Source organism: Pyxicephalus adspersus, chromosome 2 (genome assembly GCF_032062135.1).
Source record: "Pyxicephalus adspersus chromosome 2, UCB_Pads_2.0, whole genome shotgun sequence".
In the NCBI taxonomy this organism is placed as follows: Eukaryota; Metazoa; Chordata; class Amphibia; order Anura; family Pyxicephalidae; genus Pyxicephalus; species Pyxicephalus adspersus.
The window spans coordinates 51,623,696-51,651,483 of NC_092859.1; the positions used below are offsets into that span (position 1 = coordinate 51,623,696).

Consider the following 27,788-nt stretch of genomic DNA (forward strand, 5'->3'; position numbering starts at 1 on the left):
TAGTGCGGGGTAGTGGGCTGGCGGCAGCAGTAACAGCAGGAGGCGGCGGTGGGCCCTGAGGCGGCGCGTGGACGGTATTGGGAACTGACATCTAGAGTCGGGTGCTGGGCAGGCCGCAACAGCTGGAGGAGTGGACGGTGGGCCCTGGGCAGTAGGGGATCGGCGGACATGGCTGCAGTTGGAACGAGCCTGTCTCAGTTAATCCTGCTGTCCTGGGTAAGTGCGGAGGCACCGCCATGTTCAGTACGTGCGCATAGCAGGGCACATGTGTAACTTGGCCACAAGGTTGGCCCCATTGTTGCACACTACGTTGCCTGTTGTGAGCCGGGATTTAAATTTAAATGCTTAAATTACATTCAATTTAGTCAGTGCTACATTGCACATTTGGGACAATGTGGGAAGACCCTTGCTCACCTGGGGAGATTATTCAAGAACACAGAATGAGGTTTCAAATTACCAGTAGCTTCTCTGTACAAGAATCTTAGAACACCAAATTACAATCTAGCAGGGATGACTAAAGGTGTCCTGCCTTCCCAGAACACCAAGTTAAAAATGGTCTTCTAAACATATTGGGGTATAGCCATATTGAGGTAGCTAACCACACTTCCTGCAGACAGCATTATACTTTCTTAATAAAGACTGAAGCCCTTGGTCCTGTAAAAGACTGCTGGAATAAGATTTAGGTGTAAATAAACCATTCCACCAAAAGACTTTGAGAGGCTTTGCGTGATGTTTGTGATTGATCTACCCATCTAATTGTGCCATCATAGCTCTATCCATCACTCCTCAGTAATTAAAAAATCCCTAGAAACACACATGAAAAGCCTGTGCCTGTGAAAAAGGCCAAATCAAATTACAGTTAGATTTTAAGGACTTTGGGTTCTGGGTTACTTGGTAAAAATAATAAAATGTTTATGTACTGAAAAGTTTAGCAAGTATTTTTTATTCTACATTGCCTCAAATGAGGTAACAGAGTGAAATGGACAACATACAGTATAAAATATTTTAGTGAAGTATGAGAAAAAGAAGGTTACTAAAAAATAAAAAAAACACACAAAGGCTTACGAAGTCTACAGTTTATGTAGCAGAAACCATAGACACATTTCTAATCAACATAATAAAGAAATTATATAAAAGTACTGCCAAAACACAGTAGAACAATTGACTTATAGACTCTATTTGCTCAGGACATCCATGAAGCAATTTTTTCCCAAGCTTCTATTTATTTGAATTCTTTTAAATTATTGTTTATCTTTTTGCTCTTCCTGTTGGTCTCCAGCTGTAGAACCGGCTCTTTCGGATGCCATCTGTAAAATAAGAAATAGTCAATCTCCAGAAATAGGCTCTTTTGTATATGTAAGTACCCAAACATAAAATATATTAGTATTTCCCTTTCACTACAACACAAACAAAACAGTGTAAAGCACTTCAGAATTGTCCTGTCTTCTAGATACTATGCATCACACTCGCACCCTCTTATTTTGAGGTTCTTAAGCAGGGAAAAAAAAAAAAGTGCGAGACATTTCCTACAGGCCCCCAGAAACCGTGAATTACTCCGATTTAGCTGAAGTGCACCTAGAAGCCCTAAATTGAAAATGCGAATTGGGGACCCCTGGGTCCATTACATTTAGATCTACCCTTCTTAAAACTAACGGTCATACTATGCTTCCCTGTCTGCTTCTCCTCTTCTTTAAACCACAATTAGTATTTGTAGTGGAGGACACTTGGCTAAACCCCTCTAAAATTTGATTAGTATGGCATCATTAGGACTACCTATCAAAATGTGCTGCCTTGTTACACATACCTGGCCACTTGTCTACCTTGTGCACCATTTTCTGTAGAACAGAGAGGTGAAGGTAAACAGATATATGTGCAAGTGGGGGACACTTGTGGCTAACACCCCCAAACTTTCATCACCATGGCATCATTACAACAAAAAAAAAAAATGGTTACCCCATCAAAACAAACTTCCCTTTTACACATGACTGTACCATTCCAATACCTGAACCCGAATTTCATTTTAGTGGGCAGAGTTTATGTTTTAATACCAAAGTGATGGAATTTTAGGAAATGTTAGCCACAGTTGTTCCCCACTTGCAAATACATTTTGACTCCTAACACTTAAACCCCAATTTCTCTGCAATGGGGAGATGTAAGAAGAGGGAAGAGCATTTTGATGGGCACAGTCCATGTTCTGATGAAGCTATAGCAATTAAATTATAGGTGGAAATACACAAAGGTGTGCCTAATTGCACCCACATTGTTGCTTTCATACCCCAATGCTCTAGAGAATTTGGGGTTCAAAGAAGAGACGCAGACGGGGTAGCATGATAGTTACAGATTTGTGACAGGTAGGTATTACCTTAAGAGCCCCATCTCGAAGCTCTTTACTATGCAAGTGGCCCCGGGGGTCCCCAATTTGCATTTTTAATTTAGGGTTTCTAGGGGCATTTCCTTTTGAAACAGCAGCCCTAATGTTCACGTTTCATACTTTTTTTTTAAACTTGTGACCCCCCCCAATCTTTAAATTTTTTATTGTCAGGGGATTCAATTTTGGTTACTAGTCGTTGAAGGTTTGAACAGGGTTGTAAGGCTGCAGAACTTGACTGCACAAATAAAATGGACACCCAGTGGGGCTTACACATGCCTTGTGTTAATGAGTAATCTGGGAAGCCCAAACTTCTGGTGCTCCATCAGGACTAATCCAGAGTGTCGATTTTCTGAGAATGTGGTTTAGTTAAGCCTGTTTTCTACCAAGTAAACGGATATATATATATATTTATTATACAGTATTTGCATTGCCTTACATTTCCTAAGTTTAAGGCATATGTAAAACAAAAAAATTAAGCAACTAGCATAGGCTAGTAATTGACAGATTCACATAAGGTAAATCCTTCACGCACTTCCTATACAAGTGTAAGCATTAAAGATATCCACATCCCAATACCCATCCTCACCCACTTCATATGGCTGAATGGGAACTAGAACTTTAGGTAAAAACTTTCTTAAAGAGGAATAACATTCCATGTCTGTGGATTATGGTGAGCAAGGGAAAGAATCTGTGGAAGGAGTTTACGCCTTATTAAAAAAATTCTGAAAACCACACCCATTATTACATTGCATACTGCTGACATATTACGCAGTGCTTTACGAGGTTGACGTCTAGCGTCCCTACGATATTAGGCAGTGTCAATGACGTCTATTCTGGCCAGTTTGTGGAAGTAAGCAAATTACCATAACAATGTTTTTTTGGGATAGGGGAGGAAACTACAGAGCTCAGAGGAAACACATGCAAACACATTAAGAACTAAAAAAAAAAAAAAAAAAAAAAAAAAAATTCTCTGCATTAAACCTGGAGCCATAGTGCTGCATATTATAAGTCATTATACCACCAACCAAGACCATACATACTTCAAAGCAGTTTGCTAAGCCAAGACTAAACTCTGCTGGCCATCATTACCTTTTTGTAAGCAATTTCGAAAAGCTTTAATGAAGCTTGCTGTAGAGATGATGCCGTTTGTCTTATGCTCTCTCCAGTTTCTTGGTCTTTCCTAGCCAAAAGTTCTTTCATCTTTGCGATCTCTTCTTTAAGCTTGTTGCACTAAGGTTAAATAGGATTAGAAAAACTATTCAGTAAAAAAAAAAAACACTCCAGTCCTTTAAGAGCGGGTATGATATTTAAAAACAAATGAAAAACTGAAGAAAAGAGTGATTAAAAAATATAATTTTACATTTAAATATATATTTACAACTTAAATAGTACACCCAGACTTTCATTAGAACAAAAAAAAAAAACAAAAAAGGAACTGATTGATTTGTTATATGCAATAAGATTTGCTATAATTCTAGCATTGCTTTTTTCGCTCAACAGAAGTGGAATTTATGTAAAATGCGCCACTTTACTGCTTTTTAGAACCTTTTGTCTTGATACATTTAAAGAAAAGAAAAAAATTGCAGCAGACAATATATCCTGTGAGCATGCACTACTGAACCTGCAGCCTCAACCACATACATTTGAAGGAGGATGTAAGATACCACCATATGACAAGTGTCATGAGATTTGGCGATACCACCATGCTTACTTATTGATCGCTTTGCTGAAAGGAATTACAGACCTGGGAACCTCCACACACAATATGAAGAGGGGGAAGTGAAAACTGTATGGCAAGTCAGTATTGGGGATAGGATCAGCTGCAGCAAGACCACCAAAAATACTAGTAACTACACTTTTTGCCTGCCTTTTGGGCACAGCTTCCAAAGATGCTTTTTAAGAATATAATACCATATATTAAACCAACCTCATCTTCAGGTAACTGGCTTTTAAATTCTTCCATCTTTGATTCCGTGTCATGAATAATTCCTTCTGCGTTATTAACAGCTTCAACAAGCTCCTAGAAGTAAAGACACTTGTGTAAATTTCAGTTTCATTCAAAACTATATACAGTAGTTATTACCATTATACCATTTTGTAAAAGTAATGCAACTAAAGGAGGAGCCATTTTAAGGTTTTTATTGTAATGTCTTTAGGGTGAGGGAGCAGAGCCATTTTGCCTATTTAGGGCACAGGGAAGAGTTTTCTTCCTGGCACCCATTACTTTCTAGCAAAAACTGTTGTTCTTTACCAAGTAATTAGACCTGAAAGTGTAACTTTTATAGCTGAATACTAGAGGGTTTGACAAAAGACTTGCTTCATTCAAAATAAGTGCCACATTGACTATGTGAATCCATTGGTACAAAGACATTGAGTCTGCAAACTTAAAGCGCTTTGGTTCTGTTAATTCGAAGTCATGGTTTTTAAGGACACAAGTGGAATACATCTTGTCCGGTCACCCTAATTTTTTTCTAACTGCTGGATCATATGAATTTGAGTGATTGTGGTTAACGGCTGTGTAAATACTAATCCTAACAAACTAAGTGGCTAAGTGCCACTTTTTTAGTACAGAGCTAAAAGGGCATTGAATACTTTTTTTTTCTGTCCCCAGTGACCAACCTTTTTTCAAGTACCTTTTAAGTCGCAAACATGCACAGATCTGATCTTTTTTTTTTTTTTAAATGAAGAGGATTTTTTAAAGTTTTGGAAGGCTTATTTTTCACAGCTTTCAACATTAGCCATGCGACAAGTTCTACTTTTAGCCTTTTTAATTTTTTTTGTTCATCATTTGTCATTGAGGACAATATTTACGCCCAGTCTAAATCATGGAGAGCAGCCTTAGTACCGCTACAATTACAGCAGCAAAGAGGGTCTGGGCTTTGATTAGGCAAATAACATTCAAACCCCAGACCAATACATAAGCAGAACACAGCCTACTTGATCTCGGTAGTCCTCTAAGATTTCAGGTTCAGAGAATAGGATTTCCAAATTATGTCCCGAATATAAAAATGAGAAGTTTAGGTTCAGCAGAGTTGGGGAGAGATTCTCTACCTGCTGAAGAAACCAAAGCTAAACTGGGACGACTTTGTGCATGTGGGGATATAGCCTGTATAGGGATGGATACTTTCCAACTTTGTGTAGGTGTCAATATACCCCATTATATAGATTTTATTGCTTTGTCCCCATAAGTAACCAAATTTCACCTTATTCTGCAAAAAAACAAAACATTTTGTGAGGAATAAAGATTTCCACAAGAGGAGTGCATATTTGGCAAAAGTTCACTTGCCTTTCTTCTTCGGTCCTCTTCTGCATATTTTTCCGCATTTTTCACCATATTTTCAATATCATCTTTGCTGAGGCCACCAGAGGACTGAATTACAACTACAAAAAAAAAGTTTTAAAATAGTCAACAATTCTGTGTAACAAATACCATTCAAGATTGCTCTCGAGGCTGTTCACATATTACCAACTTTGCATACAGTCAGTCCTGGAACTATACCTGCACTGTACTATAGCTGCAACCTCTAAGTTAGTCACCAATCAAAGATAAGGGCACTGCTCCTAGTGTGGCCCTGCATATGCGGGAAAAAACATTAAATCCCACTGTCTGGCCAGGAACTGGATACATGGCTTAAGAACTTGAAAGCAGTTTGGTGTCAAAACTCCAAGAAAAGGAAGTCTGTATACCCCAAAACTGGGAAATCTACTGTTTACTTCATCATGTTCCTTTTTGTGCTTTACCCATCATATTTCCTCCTAATTTTACGCTTGTACACCCACAAAACAACAACTTGCATCCACAAATTCTGGAAAGCGGTCTATCAAAACAGCTAAAGAATGTAGAAAAAAAGGTTAGTAAATGCACAGACTATTTTCCAATAAAAGTTTTTATCTAGCAATAACTTACTCTGCTGTTCTCGACCAGTGCCTTTATCTTTAGCAGATACGTGAACAATTCCATTAGCATCAATGTCAAATGTAACTTCTATTTGGGGCACTCCACGTGGAGCGGGTGGAATTCCAACCTGAACAAAATAAAATACTATAGTCAGTAAATCTCCCATAGGCAAACACAAGCGCAACATATTTAGGCTAGCGTATGTATGAATTAGAACCCCTGTTAAGGTACTGCCACCTGTGTACCTGCGGTGAAGAATTACCCCTTTATTGTCCTGGGGACCACAAGCCAAGAAGTTGGAAAAAAATTATATATATATATATATATATATATATATACACACATATATATACACACACACACATACACACACACACATACATATATATACACACATATATTTTTTTTTTTTTTTTTTAACCAGGCTTATATAAAAAAGTCAATTTCTAAAAATTATGTATCAATGTTCTGTTTTAGCTTCAACAGATAATAATGCAGGACTGCATACAGTTGATTGCAATCTCTTTTACATTTTAATATCAATTGTGTAAAATTTACACTTTGTGATATTTTCCTGTGAGGATGCCTCCAAAATCCCTAATCTGAACTAGATTTGGTAATTTTCGGTTAGATACACCAGGTTATGGCAGTTCTCTTTGAAAGTACACCTGCAATACTGGTAGCTTACCTGCTATGCAAGCTTACTGGCTTTAACACCATCTAAAACCATGCAGTGGAACAAGTATGACTGTTTAAAAAAAGTTAGAATTCCATATCTTTACACTTTCAGGTCAATTACTCATATTATAAAGGTTGCAAGGCAAATAGATTTTTTTTCAAAAAGGATAGTCCCCATGTTTTTTTGGCACGTTAGTGTGACAGGTAAGCTTTTTGCTAACAAGCAAACTTTCTGTTTTATTATAACATGTACAAATTTACAATGGATCTTCTTTCCAAGCCCATTCACCTTTTTAATGGTCATTTTTAACTTCAACAGCATGTCAATACAGTATTTTGTATGGACATAGCTGGCTGAGCATTTATTCACAGCAAAAGATATCCTCTAAGAGCGAGAGTGTGTTATTGTATTTACACTGGGACAGAAATGTGATGCAATTAAACCTCTATGGCACAGTATTGTGTACAACATAGAAAATAGTTTGTCAGAATGTAAATTAGGCATTTCACTGCAACCATTAAAACAAACTATAGGAGAGCGTGGCCACCACACAATGGCAGAGTGAGCATGTACTGGAGCTGGACTTTGGAGCTGTTTGCCATCTGTCCACACCAGTTTCTTCCAGCTAGGCATTGCTGTGGAAACTTCTATCCAGCATGCAGCACCACAGACAGGCAGCTCACATTGTGCCTTGTCCCTCCTGCAGCCCTGGATCGTCACATGTGGCTACAGCACAGCTGTTTCATGGAGATACTGCCTTTGCCTTGCACATGCATTCACAGCTACCTGACACGTTTGCCTTATTGGGAATTGATCCCATCAGTCTGACTGGTTGGATCTTACAAATTCTTCACCAACATTCCAAACAAGCCCCTTCAGAATCTACCCCTGTAGACTGACCAGACCATCCCCTTCATTGAGATCGCAACATTCATTGCCTTTGGATACTACGCAAGCATGATGTCATTAAAAAAATTATCCTAGCCCTGATACCACTTATGCCTAAGGGTAGGTGGTTCTCCTCCCCATCAAGGTGCTTTGCATTTCCCCAAAAGGGGACAGTCATTATGGGGAAAGAGACAGTCATTATGGGGAAAAGATCTCACACATTCATCCCTAGTATTGTCTCCCTCTAGAACCCTAGTACACGACTCCACGGCCAAGACAATTCTTTCTTCACATCTTTATATAATCCTCATGACAAAGCTAACTTCCTCTTTTCCTGGCAAAGGCACTTTGATCAAGGGATATGCACAGGCATCTTAACTCCAGAAAACCATTACAACAGGAGAATTACCAACAGCCATTTCCAAATCGGCTTCTGGGAAGTCACCAGGCCCGGAAGGGTTCACACAGAGGCGTATAACTTACTGATGGTCAAGTTTCCTTTAGATTCCCTGCAGGCTCTTGCTTCAGCTACTGACCAATATCACTAAACACTTGGCAAACAACACTTGTGATATAAAAATTTAATAGACTACATACACAGGAAATCCCAACAATTATTTTGGCTGCAGAAGCAGAGAAGGCCTTTGACAGGGTACAATGGTCCTTTAAAGCCACCCTGTCCCATATAGGTATCCCTTCATATTTTTGGGTTGGGTTTTTGCGTTGTTCTCACCTACCAAAAGAATGCCAGTAAATGGTTTGATTTCTCACCCTATTTTCAATCAGTAATAGCACCAGACAGAGCTGTCCACTCTGCCCACCACTTTTTATTTGAAGCTTAGAAATATGACACACAAGAACCAATTCTAACATACATGGGATAATGGAACAAAGTGAATCAAAGTGGTTGCCTATGTGGAGAATCTCCAATTTTATATTTCAGACACTTTAATCACCAAATCTTATGCCAAGACTAATAAACCTACTGCAGACCTTTACCTGTATTTACAAAAATTGAACAAAATGTATCAGGTTTATCTGGCATTTGGACTTCCCTTCATTACCAGGCATAGCATTGCATCATCCAAGTCAAAAAGTGGAAGGAGCTTTTCCTGACCCTCTATCATATAGCACCACATCTGGCAAGACTGATGGACTGGTGTAAACAGACATTGGGGACACTGGGTGGCTATGGAGGACTCAATCTCTCCAAAACCCATAAGCTAGAATATTATGGACATAAAAATTTTGGGATCCCCCAAATGTGACAGCACCCACTCGTAGGAACTACCCTTTAAGTGATTTAAAAAATACTAAACTACCTCAACACTGCAGGCTTGCCGCTCTCTTTATGGCTCCCATAATTCGCCACCCTTATTTTTCTCCAGGTCTTTCGGACCCTCTTTTCAAACAATGGGCACAGCAAGAAGTGTTGAGTGTGTCACTTTTCTTCCACAGAGTGGATTCCCAATATCCATTTACAATAAGAGTACTTGCTGCCCCAATCAGGTTTCTGGTGCTCATTACAATAAATCTATTTCCCGCATTCTTTACCTCTCCCTTGCAGTTTCAACAATGTCTCCACTAGGGCTAAATTGTTGTTCACATTGTACGATATCCAGTGCATACAAACTTTTAATTTCGGAGCAACACCCATCCATCCAACCATTTCTTGCGAAGAAGGAACAAGAGCTTTAGGCAGAATTTTTTCAAGAACAAAGTGAACTATTTACCATTTTGGTCACAAAGCTTCCATAAGCAACAAATATCAGGAAACCCTGTACTACTGTCTTGAATGTACCCACATGTCAACATAACCTGCTGGCGCTGTCAAAAAGAACCAGGCACTTTACTCCACATTTTGAAGCTGTCTGGAACCTTCCTTGTTCTGGTCAGAAGTGGCAGAAATTATGATCAAACTTGCCCATATTAGCATTACAGATAATGACCACCAAGTCCATAAAGAGGACCCATGACCAAAATTATTATGGATCCTGTAACCATATTGCTCAATATTAAAACCCAGGAGCACCTTTCTGATATTTTACCCTCCACCCCAATACCTATCTTGCTCCCTCACCCTTTGGTGAATGTAAGTATTATACTTTATATGTCTGATTTTTGTTCCCTTTTTCTTTTGTTTTTGGTAAGCAAAATAATTGAAAATTAATAATGCAACCATATAAATGGGCAACTGAATTTTCCTATGAGCAAAAATGTTATATGCATATAGTCACTACGTTCTATTTGTTTTTCTTCTTTTCATTTCTTCATATGTAAGTTTGACTGCGTAACATTCTATACCAACTACTGTTCATATTAATCAGTTTATTGTATGACTTTTGGTTGCAATAAGATAAAAATATAAAGTTTCCACACTTTATGCTATTCTTATGTCATTATTTGTATAACAATCCAAATGGTTTTCAATTAAAACCACATAAAACCCAATAAACATACTTACCAATGTAAACTGCCCAAGTAGTTTGTTGTCGCTGGCCATTTCTCGCTCTCCTTGACATACTTTAATTTCCACTTGTGTCTGTCCATCAGCAGCAGTAGAGAACACCTTCAAAAAAGGACATAGACTAAGTCTTCACAACATAAGATAAATGATAAAGGATATTAGCAAGTTAAATAGCGACTTAAAAATCTTAAATAACAAAAATAGTCTTCATATTTTGATCATTTTATTTTTTGGAAATAGTATTCATAAGACTGTCAGGGACTGAGATTTGTACAATTTCCAGTGAATTTAGACCCCATTAACACGTCTGTAATGCACTGCATATACTACTGCAACACTTAACTATACGTTCACTGCAGCGTAACTGAACTCTAATCCATATCATATATACTATAGCGTAGCACAGTTCAGAGATGTAAAAAGGCAGTGTTGTGATGCAAAAATGAGCAGGTGTGTTTTTGTATGCATGTGTTGGGTCTGCTGCTAGCCAGTTTAAATAAAAAGGCTGAAAAACAATTATAGGGGCCCAAATATAAACTTTAAAAAAAGGAAAGTGATTTTTTTGTTCTTCACCTTTAGAAGCCATCACAGCTTCCCACCAAGATGGGATAGGTTTTGTATGTTGGCAAACAGACTTCTACATATCACTTTTAGAGGTACCTCTGTATTCCTGGCAATCAGCGCTCCATTCATGTGGATGAAGCTTCTGACTGCCATTCAACCAAACTTCATGTAAGTGAATTTTTACAACTTGCAGTTTGTGGTCCTAGACCTACATTTAGCAGTGGTGCTACTACATCAAGAGACATCACTGTAATCTCTGATATAGCTTATGGCATTTGCTATATATATATATATATATATATATATATATATATATATATATTTTCTTTTTTTTTCTGGTAAATCAACTATTTACCCATTTTATAAAATTTCCCCTTATTTCCCTCAAATTAAAGGATCCCCTATCTAAGCTCTTGTCAATGGAGGCATGTAAAATACCTGTCAATGCACAAAATTTACACCTGTATGACCAATTTGCTCAAAAAGCTGTTGAAAGATCTATGTGATTCTTACGCTTGTAGCCTGCAGTAAACCAACAGGTATTTGGGACATACAGCAATAGAGAAAAAAATAAAAATAAAATAACAATATAAAATATATACATTACACACACACTTCTTTGGAGTTAAAATCATTACGTTTTATTTTTTACCTGGCTCTTTTTTGTTGGAATAGTGGTGTTTCTGCCTATTAACTTTGTAAAGACTCCACCAAGTGTTTCAATTCCAAGGGAAAGAGGAGTGACATCCAAAAGCAGAACATCTGTCACATCACCAGCTAAAACACCACCCTGAATAGCAGCACCAATAGCCACAGCTTCATCGGGATTAACAGCTTTGCTGGGAGCACGGCCAAACAAGTCTTGGACGGTTTGCTGAACCTAAACCAAAGCACAATAAAATCTGGTTATTATATTTTATGTCTTGCAAAAAAAAACATAATAAAACTTTTAAAAAAGTAATTTACAGTTCACCTTTGGCATGCGGGTCATTCCACCAACTAGTAGAACTTCACCAATGTCACTCTTGCTGACTTCTGCATCTTGCATAGCTTTCTGACTTGGTGCAACAGTTCTTTTAATCAGGTCAGCCACAATACCCTCAAATTGAGCACGGGTCAGCTTCATATTCAAGTGTTTTGGTCCAGAAGCATCCATAGTCAGGTATGGCAAATTAATATCAGTCTGCAAATACACATACAAGGGATTTATTATGATCATACAGTTATAAAAATTGCATACTTTGTGACAAGTTTTCCCTCAAATGAGATGTCCATACATAAATATGATGTTTGAATACCCAGTTACACAGACCATTTATAAGTGGATAAGAAAGGGTCTTTTCTCATCGAACAATCATAGGTCTCTTTAGATGTTCACCTTCTCAGCCTTAGAAGCACATTAAGGAAAATTGGTTGCAGAATGGAATATGCTAGAAAAAGCCAAGCAGATATAGATTGTGGACAGCCTTGGATTGCAAAGGGACATCTAAACTGGTCACTAGTGGTTTAGTAAGCAGTGATACATTTTTTCACCAAGATGATGTCCGCATGCCAATGTTTTTATACAAGTTTCCAAAAAGTTGTTATACAAAAAGTTTGTTAAAAAAATAAAGTACTGTACTTGAAAATGCCACTGCCCATGCAACTTTGCTGCTGAGGAATATGAAGGGGGGTAATTAAAAAAAAAAATGGGGGAGCATTTGTAGTCTTGGACAGCAGTAGTGAATTAAAATATTAAAGAATGAGCCTTGGCGATGTAAAAAAGTTTTTTTGTTTGGCCTGGTATGCAAGACTTTTGTACAATTTGTAAAATAAATTCACAGAAAGACTACCCAGTTAGAGAATTTAGATAAAACAAGCCATGTCACAAGTTCATATAGTCAAAGAGTATATGAAATATGTAGGGCAAACAATGTTTTTGTCTTAAAAAAAAAATGCAGCCACACATCAACCTACCTGTACAGATGAAGATAATTCACATTTTGCCTTCTCAGCTGCTTCTCGCACTCTTTGTAGAGCCATGTTGTCTTTTAATAAATCCACACCAGTCTGTTGGGAAAAAAAAAAAATAATGTATATTTTTACACGAAGAATATTCATAGATAAAAACAAATGTAGCTATTTTAAAGAGTACCTGCAAAGTACTCACCGCTGCTACTTTTATTGACTTATCTTTGGGATAAAGGCAAGGAAAAAAGTGTAAATCCATCTTTGTTACCATCATGTACTAAAACACAGTTGCAATTTTGGTGCATTGCAGTGACTCACATTTATATATTTTTACATATGGGAGGGCTGAAAAGTGTTAAACAACAGCAACCAATAGATAATAGTTTTCCCCTAACACTGCTTTTCTTGGCGTGGGTGCCTGAAAGACCAGCTATCAGAATTTTTATATGGGAGTGGGGAATCATTGCACTGGGTAACCTGGAACATATACAGGGCTTTTTATCTGCACTACTGAAGACTACAAAAAGCAGTGGTGGAAACAAAAGAAACCAAGCATAGGCAGTTGGGGGGGAGGGGGGACACAAACCACAGTGTGTATCCTGCATGGCCAATATTTTACCTCAAAAATTAGGCTAAATGAGGATAAGGCAAATTTCAGAATTCCTTTGAGTGGTATGCGTGCGTATATATAAAGCTGTAATACTAAACAAAACATATAAAAGGTACCAATTTACCACAAAATACCCCACCAAGAAATGTAAGAGTGGTTATGCCATGTGGCATGTCATATCAAAATTGTTAATTGCAATGTTTAATCTTCTAATTGACCACTTAAAAGTCAAGATTGAAATGGATTTTAAAAATGTAACAGGTTTTGGCCAAGTTTACAGAGACAGTTACACAAGTGTTAACAACATTTTTAAACATAGGCTTTTAAATACTAATTCATTCCAATGTGCCAATACACAATGCAACCCAGTGTTAAAAAATAAAAAAAATCATAAAAAATAACATACCCTACAGCTTCTGGACAGCATTAGAAACACCCAAAAAAGAAAGGGCCCAGAAATGCTCAAAACTATCCTACTGAAGTGAATATGGCATTTACAGGCATTTCAACTTTTTTACAGTTTTGTTCTGAGCATTTTCTGCCATTATATCTCTGCTGCATGGCCTGGTTCAAAACACCGTTATGAACACTTTATGCTAAACGTATACAAAAGCTGTATGGTCTTTTAAAGCTTGCATCATGCAACAGTACACATCATTTATTATAAGAAGCTGTAACTAAAGAGGATCAGCTTTTTTTTTTTTATTCTCCGGTCAGGCAAATAATCATTAAAAAAAACAAAAAAAAAAAAACAAAAAAAAAAAAAACTTACTTCTCTTTTGAACTGTTTTACAATATGTTGCAGCAATGCTTGGTCGAAATCTTCTCCACCAAGAAAGGTGTCACCATTAGTGGATTTAACTTCAAATACACCTTTTTGTATTTCCAAGATTGAAATATCAAAAGTGCCACCTCCAAGATCATAGACAGCAATGCTGTGAAAAACAAAAACAAAGGGATAAGGAAAAGTAATGTCCACACAAAAAAAAAAATCAGCATTTTCTTGAAGTTTTCTGTAAAGTCAGGGAGTTTTGATGATGAATTGGGGGAAGTAAAAGGAACGGCCATCTTTGTGTTCACAATTTACAAAAAACATAGTAACTGGAAAAAAATAGTCACCAAGATAGTTTAAGTGTTAGAAGCAAAGCCACCAGAGCAAGAAACCCAACCTTATCACATATACAATACTTTGTATTTGTGAATTAATTTACCACTTGAGATAGTTGAGCGATCGATAACCCATTTACAATTAGAAATTTTCCAATGCAACAATTTTAGAACCAAAACCTAATGTATAAACAAAGCCGTACTAAGAAAATATGAAGGCTTACTGTCCTCCACTTTTGAAAATGCTAGCTATCTGGGCATGATCAAGTGGCTTCAATATTTTCTGAATCAGAAATGAGCACACTAGAAGCTCCAAATTCAGCTTCCTTGTTGCATGCTTGTCCTGGGTAGCAGACCCAAACCATTTAACCAGAGTCAGCCAGTTAACTACTGTTTACTTTATTACTGTTTTACTACTGTTTTTTTATTGCTCCAATCATATCTGTGCTGTACAGTATGATAGGTTTTCATTTGTTTGGGCTGCCAATACAGTATACCTATGCTGTTGTCTGATACCAGAGCCAACAAATGTTCAACTATCAACCCAGATAAAGCAGGCTATTACAGCAAATGGCTGCTTTGCTTCATGCAGAACTGCTAAAACATCAACTGCCAAAACTTCAGTGCTCCGGAGGGATTTACAAAGTTTGGGTTCAAGACTTGACATGATTGAACAAAAAAAAAAAAAAAAAAAAAATGGATGACACCATAACCAGAGTGTCACAAGACTGCACAGATTACTGTTCTGGATACACAGGTAGACAAGCTCCAAATCAAGAATTGATGACCTAAAGATTTAGGCAAGACGCCATCATTTTAGAATTTGTTTTTTACTTGTACCAATAAAAAACATCTCTGCAACTACCCACAAACTTTTCCAGTCTATCCCTCCAGATATCCCAGAGATTTGCCTAAAGTTAGATCAAGTTCATTGAGCTCCAGGGGCACCCAAACCAGGAGGCCCTCCGCCTCTGAAACTGCTATAATTTTGTTTACCCGTTTGTTGTGTTTTTTCCTAATGTTCATCCCCCTTGCTTTTCTTTCCCCAACCCTACCCTTGCGACTTTGTGAGTTGACTAGCTGGTCACCAGGGATAAAACTCAACGCAACTAAAAATTCTCGCACACATTGTACAGGGTCTCAACTCCCCACTTAAACAATCTAAAGCCTTTCATTTTTACAATTCGCTTAAGGCCAATATAGTAGCATTGCAGGAAACACACTTCTTGCAAAATCAGTATTAACCCCCCTAGCGTTCTAATTCTGTCATTTTTTGATGCAAAAAGTGATCCCATTTTTTTTGCGTAGAAATTTTTGTTTATATTGTGGGCCTGTAATTCTTAGGATTAACTCCCGGGTATAATTATTATATTTATTTATATTAGAATCATAAATTATAAAAAAAAATACATAATTATAAATCATTATTATAAAAGAATAATGAAATATTAGCCCAAAACAATGTAATTTATCCAAAAAAAAAAAATTTTATCAAAAATTTCCTTTTGAAATTTTCCAAACAAGGGTGCAATATTATTGATAAATAATAATATAAATTATATGCAGATTTTAGAAAAAAAATTGACTTCAATTCAGGAAGTGATCAAAAAGTCATTAAAAGGTCAGAACAAGGTCAGGGCTAATAGCGTGCAAAATGTAAATCAGGGCACTGGGCAATGATGCTTGGTGCACTACAATGTGTATTTATACTTTTATTATATGTTTTGATGTGTTTTTACTTTAAAAAAAAAATTAAAAGCAGATTACATAGTAATCTGCTTTTAAATTTCCCGCCCCCAGAATCCATCACTCCACCGAAAGCAGATTACTCCGTAATCTGCTTTTAAATTTCCCGCCCGGCCACTCCCCCCGACGGAGAAGCGCCCCGCCATCACAGTGGGATCGTGAGATAAGGGATAAGGTAAGAGGGACCCTCAAAGGTACCCCGAGTGTGACTCGGGATTACCGCTTTTTGCAATTTTTTCCACCCCGAGTCACACTCGGGAATACCGATAGGGGGGTTAAGCTTTCTACACAAGAATTACTATCTTGTTTTTTCTAGCGAATGCTGATAAAAAGTGTGGTATAAGGTTATGCTTCTCCAAAAGCCTTAATTTCCTTTCTAATAAGTGACTAAAGATCTGGGAGGGAGGTTCTTGATTGTGCAAGGGAGCATTGAAGAGACTTATTACGCACCATAGCGACTTATTACGCACCTAATGAAGTTCAATTGGACTTTCTCTAAAAACTTATGAAAGAGGTTCATTCAAGAGCCAAGGACAGTTTTAATTTTACTTGACGATTCAAATACGGCTCTAGATCAGATCCTTGACAAAACAAACCAAGATACAGACACCCCCTAAAAAGAGTCAGATTATCTTCATAGCAGAAACTATATGATCTAATAGATATTTGAAAAGAGATGAATTTTTCTGTGGCCCACAATCAGTACTTCAGAACTGATCACATTCTTATACCCACTAACATGACGCCTATGATAATTAGAGCACGCATACTATCCACATCATGGTTAGATCATGACCCGATTCTGGTGCAGTTGAAGGGTTTGAAAATTCACCATCCTACCTATAGATTGCGACTAAATGAGAGTTTCATAACAGACCCAACAGTACAGCGAGAACCTGAAAATTTGGTCACAATTTTTTTTATACACAAAGCTGGAGATACTTCTCAAGCTACTAAATAGGAAGTGGATAAGGAGATAATTAGGGAAGAAATTATTAAGATAGGCTCCCATTTATAAAAAACCTGCAACCAGCAAATAGAAGCAAACTCAAAGAATATCATGCAGTTCAGTTTCAACATAGGGTTATCCATAAATAGATCTTTGCACTCAATTTAAAAAGATACTTACAGAAGCCAAAATTATTACTCACTACGAGAACAGAAAAATCACTTAGATGGTATGCCCATAAATTTAAAAATGGGGTGATAAATCAGGTAGATTATTAGCCAACAAACTTATTCCTAAAGCAAAAATTTACACATTATCATGAAAGAATTTCAAACTTTCCATGCCCAACTTTATGGAAAGAGAACGCTGCGAATGTTCAGGAGCAGAGGAATTTACTAGTAGAATACTTATACTGTATCAGAGATGGGAATTCCCTCTTTCCAGATGCAAATAAAGCATATATTAGTGTTATCCTGAAACTGGGAAGAGATTTAACAGAAATTTGTAATTACAGGACCATCCCATAAATACAATCTAATAAATTGCAGGCTCAACATATTGACTAAAATTCTGGCGACATGCCTTAAATTCTTGTCTGGGGGTTTGTATCCATCAGGACCAGGTAGGCTTTATACAAAATAGACAAGCCCCAGAGCAAAGGAGACAGTCCATAGAGCTTATATCTGTATTGCATACTAATCAGGACCAAGGCCCTAGGAGCGAAGACATGCTGCTCTCTCATTAGACCTGCAAAAGGTGTTTTATAGCTTGTCCTGGCAATATTTATTAGACAAAATTGGGTTTGGGACATATTTCACTAATTTATTGAAAGCTCTGTATGATGTCACTACAGCAAAAATTTCTCTGTAGTGTGTGTGTGTGTGTGTGTGTGTGTGTGTGTGTGTGTGTGTGTGTGTGTGTGTGTGTGGGGGGGGGGGGGGGGGGGTTATCTCTCTTTTATTGTTTGCCCTGGTTTTAGAGCTGTTCGCAATAGCCATTTGCTCTAACGCAGATTATCAGAGGAATTTGATGTGGGGCAACCAAACACAAATGCACCTTATATACAGATGACATAACGTACATTACATCTCCACTGGTGACACTGCCAGATCTTTTCAAGCTGTTAGATCATTTTGCCAAAATTTCAAGGCTACAGGTAAATTGCGCCTAAAACGCTTAATATTACCTTGCCGGCCCAGCAGGTTGAGTTAATCAAGAGTCATTTTGACTTTCTATGGGGCATTCATTACAATACTTAGGAATCCAACTTACATCAACATATCAGACACTCTACCAGGCCAATTAAACTCTTAAAATTTTGTCAGATTTACAGAGATGGTCTAAGTCCCCACCTTCTTGGTTCAAAAAGGGTACCCACAGGTAAAATAAATGTGCTTTCGAGAATATTGTACCTCTTTCGAATACTGCCAATTTGTGTCTGGGCACACTTTGAATCACCTTCAAACCCAAATACAGTACTAAATTTTATCTGGGGTGGGGGGCATAGGGGAGAGGAGCGGAATCCAAAAAGCTACCTTGTACATGACACGCTCCCAAAGAGGCCTAGGGGTTACCCATCTCCTGCAATATACCAAGGAGGCTCAAGTAGCGCAGATATCTACATGCAATATACATGGAACCAGACCACAATGGGTTGACCTAGAAGCACTGGCTAGCCCAAGAGCAGCAATTAAGTCTCTAAAGTGGATTTCTTAAAAAAATTTTGTAGAAAGCCTAGTTACAGAATTGCTAAAGAAAGCAAAAAAAAAAAACTTACATTTTATCATCTGACTTATCTAGGCCATAAGCAAGAGCGGCAGCTGTTGGTTCGTTAATTACTCGTAAAACATTTAATCCAGCAATCTGCCCAGCATCTTTTGTTGCCTAAAATAGTTAAAAAGTAAATAAAAGTGAAATTTAGAAAACAATTAAAATTATTACATAAATCATGAATTTTTATTGTATATTCAAAATGCATTTTGTGATATTGTGAAACAAAGAAGTGTATAAAAGGCATTAAATAAGCAATAGATACAAAGGTTTTTAATTTAGTGAAAAAGTTGGGAGGAAATGTAGGTGTTAACATTTTTAAATTTGCTAACCAGGGTGCCCACTGCATAATAAAAAACCATAAAAAGTTGAGGCAGTTTTTAGTACAGATGCCGAAGAACAGTTCTCCTTACCTGTCTTTGTGAGTCATTGAAATATGCAGGTACAGTGACGACAGCGTTCTTGGCAGCATGGCCCAAATAATTTTCTAACATAAGGGGGAAAAAAAAAAAAAAAGGTTTTTTTTTTATCACTATACATAAGGAAAAACACACACACACACACACACACACTTCTATATAGTCAATGCACTGTTTAGTGCATAGTAACGATTTGGAACAGTTGTGAGCAAAAAAAAAAAAAAAAAAAAAAAAAAAAAAAAAAAAAAAAGGACTTTTCCCCCCTATTACCCCTGAAACACGCAGTTAGGTGGTCCTATCACTTTATGTGTAAACTTTCACTTCCTATTAAAAATAATGACTAGTTCTGGCCAATCTCGAAAGTGCACAGCTGTCACAAAATAGGAAATGCTATTTGTCCAAGCGTATAAAGGAATCTAAAGCAAACAGATGTGAATAATTTATAGAAAGAGCCCTTAGTTGCACACTGGTAGGCAGATACATAGTACATAGAAACAATACACATAACTAACCTGCAGTCTCCTTCATCTTTATAAGCACAAAAGCACCAATCTGACTTGGAGAGTAGAGTTTTCCGTGAGCTTCCACCCAGGCATCACCATTGGAAGCACGAACAATCTTAAAAGGGACATTTTTACTACAAGAAAAAAAAAAGCAGGTTATTTGAAAAATGAATGGTAAAGCAAACCCAGTTTCAGTTTACTTCGGCTATTCACATTATTCCAAAGTCCATTTTCGCAGGAAGAAAATAAAAATAAATAAATAAACTAAAGTATATAAACAAGAACAAGGAAGAGAAAGTATGGGGGAGGGGGGGGGGGGGGGAAATCACCTAATCAGCTTGAAAGGAGATCTAAAGGCAACAATCCAGATCCCAACCAATTCTAAAAATGGACATTTTCCCAAGTGAAGGAAAATAGACACTGAAAATCTTGGTGGTGAATTAAATTAGTTCCATGTCCCATGTCTAAAGATGCATGCTTACAAGACTCAAAAAGAAGCAGAGTGCATTATAGGTGGGAATAAACCCAGGAACTTTTAAGTGATGATTACAAACACAAGGTAACTGAAGAATTCTGATACCCCAGAGGTTGCCCTGAAAATCTAGCCAATTTTGAAACCAGCACACTGGTATCAAGGACAGACATGAATTCCAGATATGTATGGAGGCTAAGGAATGTAATTTTTCTTTGACATATATAAAACTATTTTTCTGACTCCAACTGGCCATATATTTAAATAATTCCCGCACCGCATTATTACTACTTTCTCTGTTGCCTTATCTATAACCTGTAGCTATCAACTCATATGTCAAATATTCAGTGATTTCTTTTCCACTGTCACAAGATTATCCAAAATGCCATTAAAGCAAAGCAAGACTAAACCTTAGCTTATGTAGACAGATAGTGGCACCAGGCACAGAAAAATTAGGAAATGCAGGAACAGAGGGCGATTCAGGGAACATTCAAGAAGAAAATACACTTCCTTACTTAGATGGTTTCATATTGGTACGAAACACTTAGTACCACACTGAGCAGTGTAGGAACAAAGGATTCCATCAGCAGGGGGAAATTGAGATAAACAGATTTCAAAGCAATGCACACAACCTTTCTTAAAGCGTACATAAACTCAGAATTTATGTACGGGGGTGCAGCACTGTCCCCTTAGTGATCGAGAATGAATGGGGGCGCAAAGCCTCCAACGTCATGTATCCCAGGAGGCTCTTGGGTGCTCTTTCTGCACATGCCCGAGCATCTCAGGCATGCGCAGAAGGAGCCTTTTCGTGCAAATAAAAAAAAAAATTTACCACAAATGTTTTTGTCATCCTTCGTCACCCGATCTTGCGCCTGGGTCGGGTGACGTAGGATTAAGAACCCGGAAGAGGAGAGGACGGCGGCGCCTGGAGCACCGGCTCCTGACATGACGCAAGACAACCCCGGATGGATCGGACAGTCTGGCAGGATTGAAGGTTAGGTGAATTTCTTTTTTTTTTTTTTTTTGGCAGTTTTGAGTTTAGTTTCTCTTTATAATACTTTAAGTAGACCCAAAACAAAAGAAGAACAAATTCAAACAGCAAATATGTTGATAAGCAATGACATGTATAGAAGTAAAATTGTGAACAGAACACTATTTATTGCATTAAATGTGTCAAGTTATAAGATTGTGCTCTTTAAAGTTAAAATATCTTCTTTATTCTGAGCTGTTGAATACAAAAAGTATATATTTTTTTAAACCTGTGATTTTAAGGAGCCAAGTCTCCTGCTGATGAAATAAGATCAACACGAGTCTGTACAATCCACTTAAATGCCACTCAACACCAAGACTAAACCCATTTTCCAGTGATCCAGTGTCCCCAAACTACTATAAAGAACACTTACATATCTTTTTGCACTTCAGCATCATCATACCGACGACCAATAAGGCGTTTTGTAGCATAAAATGTATTGTTGGGATTAGTAACGGCTTGTCTCTTGGCTGGCATTCCAACTAGTCGCTCACCATCTGCTGAAAAGGCGACAACAGAAGGAGTTGTTCTGGCACCTTCTGAATTTTCAAGAACCTAAAAAAGTAAATACATTACTGAGGGATTAGCTTAAACATACACAGTAGTAACTAACCTGTTGCATGATTTTTTTTACGATAAAAAGCTCACGTGTAACAAGATACATAAAAACATCACATTAGAGTTTTTCGGAAAAAGGAATTCTCAAACACATCTAGTGGCATGGTAGACATACAGTTGCAAATAGACAAAGTGCAAAGCAGCCTTGCACCCCAACCAAGCTAGTTTACTTTTGCTTTAATTTTAATTGGACAGTCATTACTAATCATGTTAGATAAGTGAAACTCCATAAAACCAATTTCTCAATCACTGTATAACTGTCTGGTAAAAGCAACAAGCTATATAAGCAAATTTAATTTACCTTTGCCTGCTTTCCTTCCATAACAGCAACACAGGAGTTTGTGGTTCCCAGATCTATTCCAATAACTGCTCCTTTAATGGTTTCAGATCTAAAGAGCAAAAAGTTGGAAATTATTCACTTATTGCATTTTTTGACATTGGCAGAAACGTAATTTGTAAAATCAGAGAACAGTAAAATACACATTACAACTAAACAGGCTATAAAAGACATACCCATTTTATCCAGTTTAAAAGGGGCCCATCAGTCTGCAATAATTCCTTCTGTTAAAATTTGCAACCACAGTGCAATTAAAAAAGTTCTTATATCTGGTGATTAGCCAATACTGGCAAAGCAGTTGAAATATTTGGGGATACCAGAGATCTTGGATTAACACTGGTAAAATGTGCCCCAATAAACCCCTATGAGCTCCAAGCACAGTAATGTGTTTCCTTGGAACTGGCACCTGCTTTTAACAACCATACCATTAAAATCAAGGAACCAGCACATTGAACCTTGAGAAAGATAGTGAACTAAAAGAAAGGAAGATGCCTTTCAACTTTGTCCTTTGACGTTACGAGGAACAGTGTCTTGCAGTACAATGCTGACAGCACTTAAAACCTTCATGGCTTACAAAAAAAAAAAAATAATAATATATATAGTTCAAGCTATATGTATCCAGTAAACCCTGTTGTGGCAGTGTTCTATTTACCGCCTATACTTGTTCCAACTTTCTAATGTCTGCGCCCCATTAGTATGTCCCATTTTTCCATCTTTTTGGATTAAGCCTGAATTGTTACTGTTCAGTGCTGTGTATTTTGATCCAACTTCCTAGTGTTCCATGTTTTGTTAAGAATGTAATCCCTTGTAGTAGAGTAATGAATGTAATGTAACATGTTAGGCTTAGTTGGACTACTGGCAACTGCTAGGCATCTGGAATTGGCTTTTTCAGGCAGCAGTGGTTCATGCAACTTTACGGCCAATGTGATTTCAGCCCAACTTCAGATGTTGCTTCCTATGGCTATATCTAGGTAACGTGAACAGTTTGCGAACAGATAAAGTGAATTATTATTTCACAAACCAAGCCCAACAAATCCCACAGTGACTCAGTTTCCCTCTTACCAATGCTCACCATATTCTATCAAAAAATGGCCTACGAAATGTATCCACCTGAGTGGGAGTGTGTAATGAAGTTATCAGCAGCAGTGAGATAGCTGTGTCTGTTAAGACTGCTTGCCATATTCTGCAGCCTAACAACCTAACAGCGTTCAAACCTTTATATATCCTAAACAGTTGTTCATAAGGACCTGGAAGTTTCAGGTTATACACAGGGGACCCTTGAGCTACTAGTAACCAAAATTTCTTTAGTGAATTTCTATATATGGAGGTCACAAGGTAATAAATGTGCGAAAACTGAACACTGAGGTTGCAGTTTCAAAGGCAAGTGTGTCTAGGAGCCCAAAATTAAAAATACAAACTGGGTAAATAGCAAGAAGCATTAGGGTGGGTAATGGTCATACTATGCTACCCTGTTTGCTTCTCTTCTTTGAATGCCAATCGCCCTAGAATGGTGGGGTGTACAAAACTGAAAAAGCAAGTGCAAGTGGTAAACACCTTTGGCTAACACACCCTAAAATTTCATTGCTTTAGCATCATAAGAATATAAAAACTTCACCCATCAAAACACACTGCCCTGTAACACTTCACTACCCACTTCGAAAGCTTAAATTTTGGTTACTAGTAGCTATAAGGGTACAGTATTGCAGGTATCCTAATGCTTGTTTAAAAGCAACTGCCTTTTTAACAACACCTGATAAATTTGTGTTTAACAAACATGAATTGACACATGTATGAAGGTAAGGTATTTTAACAAAGTCTCACATAGAAATTTCCAAAGACTTGAATTGCAACAGGAGTAAATTTACGCATCTGTTGCTAGTAAAAAGATTGCAGTTTCAAATATTGTAATAGCAGGGCTGGCAGGAGACAAACTTAAAGCAAAACAAAATGTAAAAAATTAAACTGTGACCAGGCTATGTCCTACTGCAACAAAACATATGCGACTACCTAAATTTTTCTGCAATAGAAGACCTGCCTGCTCATATGTTTTACAAGCAGAATGCACGCTAAATACATGTGCTATTAGTTCAGCGTCGTACTGCCAATGTTAACCATTTTCTCCATATCATTACCCTAACCCACGTAATACTCAAAGGGAAGCTCTAAATATGTGATATGAGTATGTATATAAATACACACTCTAGATTAAAAGAGAACTGCCTGAATTATTTTTACTGCATTAAGTACTCCCAAGAAGAAATCCTTCCACTTCTCATCTCATCTAAAAAAACAAAAAAAAAAAAAAAACTGACAAGTAGCCACTTTAAAAATCCTATGGACATTTCAGTTTTTCTGTTCCTTCTATTGTTAACTATACAATAGTTAGGGTAGTTTGACAACATGGATAGCATCTTTGTTGTAAAACTGAAGACAATATTTTAAGGATACCAATTGGCCAACACTCTTAGCAAATGTTAGACCTTTCAAAGAAAATCTCAATCTTGCATTTCTTCAGCGTTTGTTAAAAGCCCTAATTTTCTTACCGCAAAATTACATTAGGAAGAAAAAAAAATGTCAACACTTACGCATAGTTTCGTTTGAATACACCTTTTAGGACTTCTTGGCTGAGTCCACTGAGGCAGCCCTAAAGATCAGAAAGTATAAGTGAAGTTATTTTTCAATATCAAAAACCATCAGAACTGCAGTTAAAACAAACAATAAGTCAATTAGATGCAAACGAACTATAAAAAGACAAGAATAGTCCAGATAACAAAGATGTATAAATGCTGGGCTGCAGAAAAGCACAGACGAGCTTCATACCAGTGACCACTCACAGTGGGCTGAATACACATTGAACTACTATATCATGACTTATCTGTAACATAGGAATTTGTGCATTCTGTACATTTTTGGAAAAACTTACATTTTATAGGGGTCTGTACATTTTTTTTTTGCAGACTCCCAATACCCCAAACTTGCCACATGATCATGTCATTTTGTTTCCCTATTAAACGAAATCCACCCCCCTCAAGAGATCATCCATGCACAGAAGCAGCTGCCAGAAGCCTCATGTGATAAACTTTTATAAACACCTATGACCCATTTTAAGGTTGCAGAACACATGCTAAAGCTCTGCTGGGGCTGCCTGGAGAAGTGTTCCCATACAACCTCTCCATTGATTGGAAAGGTCCTAAGAGGGCAGGCTGTTTGTGCACACTGCTACCGGAATCGCTAGCAGGGCTGTGGCACAAGGTTGCGCACATGGGTGCAGAGCATATGCCACAACTTTGCTAGGGATTCCTGTAGCAATGACCTCATATGACCTCTCCCTTGATTGGCTGAAAAGGGAAACCCTGATGACGCTTGAGGAGACACTTGTGGAGATCCCACACTGTCAGGAGTCCACGGCTGTGCTCATGACTAAGCCTAACTGACAAGCAGCAGCTTCTACAGGAACCTTGCTACAGTTCAAATCATTCATTTTTTGTACCCAGAGCACAGCCCTTGTTTACCAAGCTGTAGGTTTGCTGTATAAGGGCAGGCTCAGACCTGCATGTGTGAGTCCGTGTTGTGAGGTATACTCGGCTATCCCAGCTTTCCTCTGGGTAAGTCAATGTAAATTGTCAGTGGAGAAATCTCTTTTACATCAGAGGTCATTACAGTGCCCTTTAACACTGGTGGTTAGAGAAGAGTCTCCACTGATCCCTTTCCCTTATTTGTGACACCGGAACGCAATGTGAAGTAGTATGGTCAGTGCCCTCTGTTAAAGGCACCCCATTACCATCTGAAAGCACCCTAATATTCAATGGAACCCTGGCTGAAAAAGGCCAATTATGCAAGTCTAGGAAAGACACAGGAAAAAAAGTAGTTTTGTGCTATGGCAACAATCTAAAAAGAACAATGCTGGGATATACTCCCAGGGCAAGTTTGATGTTAAAAACCTAGAAGAGACTGGCAATGAGGTTGCGGTGTGGTTACAAATCCTCACATACAGGAGCGGCAGTGAAAGGTTCAGTAATACCTAATGTAACATTTGTACAACAGGGGTACGTAAAAAAAAAAAAAAAAAAAACAGTAATGCCGAGTGTCTAGCAGCAAGGACCCACAAATCAAACACCGTTCATGCTGGCAGTTTAAAAACTAAATATTTATGAATAACCAATATATATTAGGATTACAATTGATTATAAAATCATGTGTATTGCTTGCATATAAAAACTGTTTTGACATCACAAATGAAAAAAAAATGTATGTTCTAAAACTGATGTACAAATTAGTCAATTGAAAAAACCCACAGGTAGTAATTAAAGATCAAAATGTACCAAATTATTTAGTGTTGTAACACTGCACTTTGAAAGGTGCCAGTCATTGATCTCAGTGCCCTCCATGTACAGGATGGTGCAATCCTATGACGTTTACTGCAACCTTGCCGGCTACAGCGTGAAACACGTGACCCATCCAACATTTCTCAGCAATTCCAAGTCAGACTAAACTCAAAGCAACCACGAGTTCATGTCCATACAGCAAACGTTACAGTCACATTATTCACAATTATCTACGCTGCATTTCATTTGAATTCGATAACCAAGGCCATATGGACGAAAACTAGAATCCCAGCAATACAGAACAGAATAGTTCAAGAATGTCATACAGTAACCTTCTAATGTCTCTCAGGCCTCGAGAGAAGTATAGTAAACGGCAGTGTGAAAAACACTAAAAATATATACTTTACCTTACAGGCTCCGCTTCGTGCTACACAAGCCATACGGCTGACAGTTCTACTGACATTCAGCATTGCTGCTTTGTAGAATGTGTGCTAGCTAGATGACGGGAAGAACAGCGCAACCTGCAGCAAGTACAACTAACACAGACAGGTCCCCACACTGCGCAGCTTCTAGAAGTATCTAGACCACGTGGGCGTGACTACAAAGTTCACGGCAGGGAGGGATAATTCTCCTTCTCCTCCCTTTGAGTCCTACGAGATGCCTGTTTGTTTAGGATGCATATGTATAATCAAGATATCTAACAGATTCTTGTTACGGAGAAGTCGAGTAATTCATTAATACCCATACTCTATTGATATTGGATTACATTTCCCAGTGGCTACAATAAAATGACAAAGATTATTTCAGGCATTTATTATGAAGGGGGTGTTTGGGTCCTTTCTGGGGCTTCGGCTTCAAGGTCATCAGGGACAGGAAGTGTTAGGAGCACGGCATGGTTATGGATGGGAATTTGCTTTAGGATATTTTCACCTGCCTGAAGGATCCTTTCCTCTAATGGTCGCCCATTATTGGGCTGGGAAATGTGAAAATATAATTTTTGAGATGGATACAAACGTGTATCCACAAAAGGTAGCAGAGTGTATTTCAGGATAGTGACAGCGTTACAAACTATTATGCATCTTCAC

General features: G+C 37.8%; 1 protein-coding gene across 1 annotated transcript; it reads right to left on the bottom strand.

The window, feature by feature from the left end:
* Positions 1–927: 927 nt before the first annotated feature.
* On the bottom strand, positions 928–27,276 carry HSPA9 (heat shock protein family A (Hsp70) member 9). The gene is made up of 17 exons (XM_072400771.1): positions 27,111–27,276; positions 24,964–25,022; positions 22,343–22,430; positions 21,797–21,978; positions 19,931–20,055; positions 19,413–19,486; positions 19,007–19,113; positions 14,200–14,362; positions 12,824–12,916; positions 11,841–12,050; positions 11,520–11,747; positions 10,301–10,405; positions 6,279–6,396; positions 5,658–5,752; positions 4,299–4,391; positions 3,461–3,601; positions 928–1,307 (listed from the first exon to the last, which is right to left on the bottom strand). The coding sequence occupies exons 1-17, from the start codon at positions 27,171–27,173 to the stop codon at positions 1,242–1,244; spliced, it is 2,010 nt and encodes a 669-aa protein (XP_072256872.1). The 5' UTR covers positions 27,174–27,276; the 3' UTR covers positions 928–1,241.
* Positions 27,277–27,788: the final 512 nt, after the last annotated feature.

Coding starts and splice junctions, on each gene's coding strand:
- HSPA9 (XM_072400771.1), bottom strand. CDS start 27,173: ATGCTGAATGTCAGTAGAACTGTCAGCCGTATGGCTTGTGTAGCACGA. Junction 20,056..21,796: donor GCTGAAGTGCAAAAAGATAT/GTAAGTGTTCTT, acceptor TTTTTCTTGTAG/TAAAAATGTCCCTTTTAAGA. Junction 3,602..4,298: donor GCCAGTTACCTGAAGATGAG/GTTGGTTTAATA, acceptor ATTTAACCTTAG/TGCAACAAGCTTAAAGAAGA.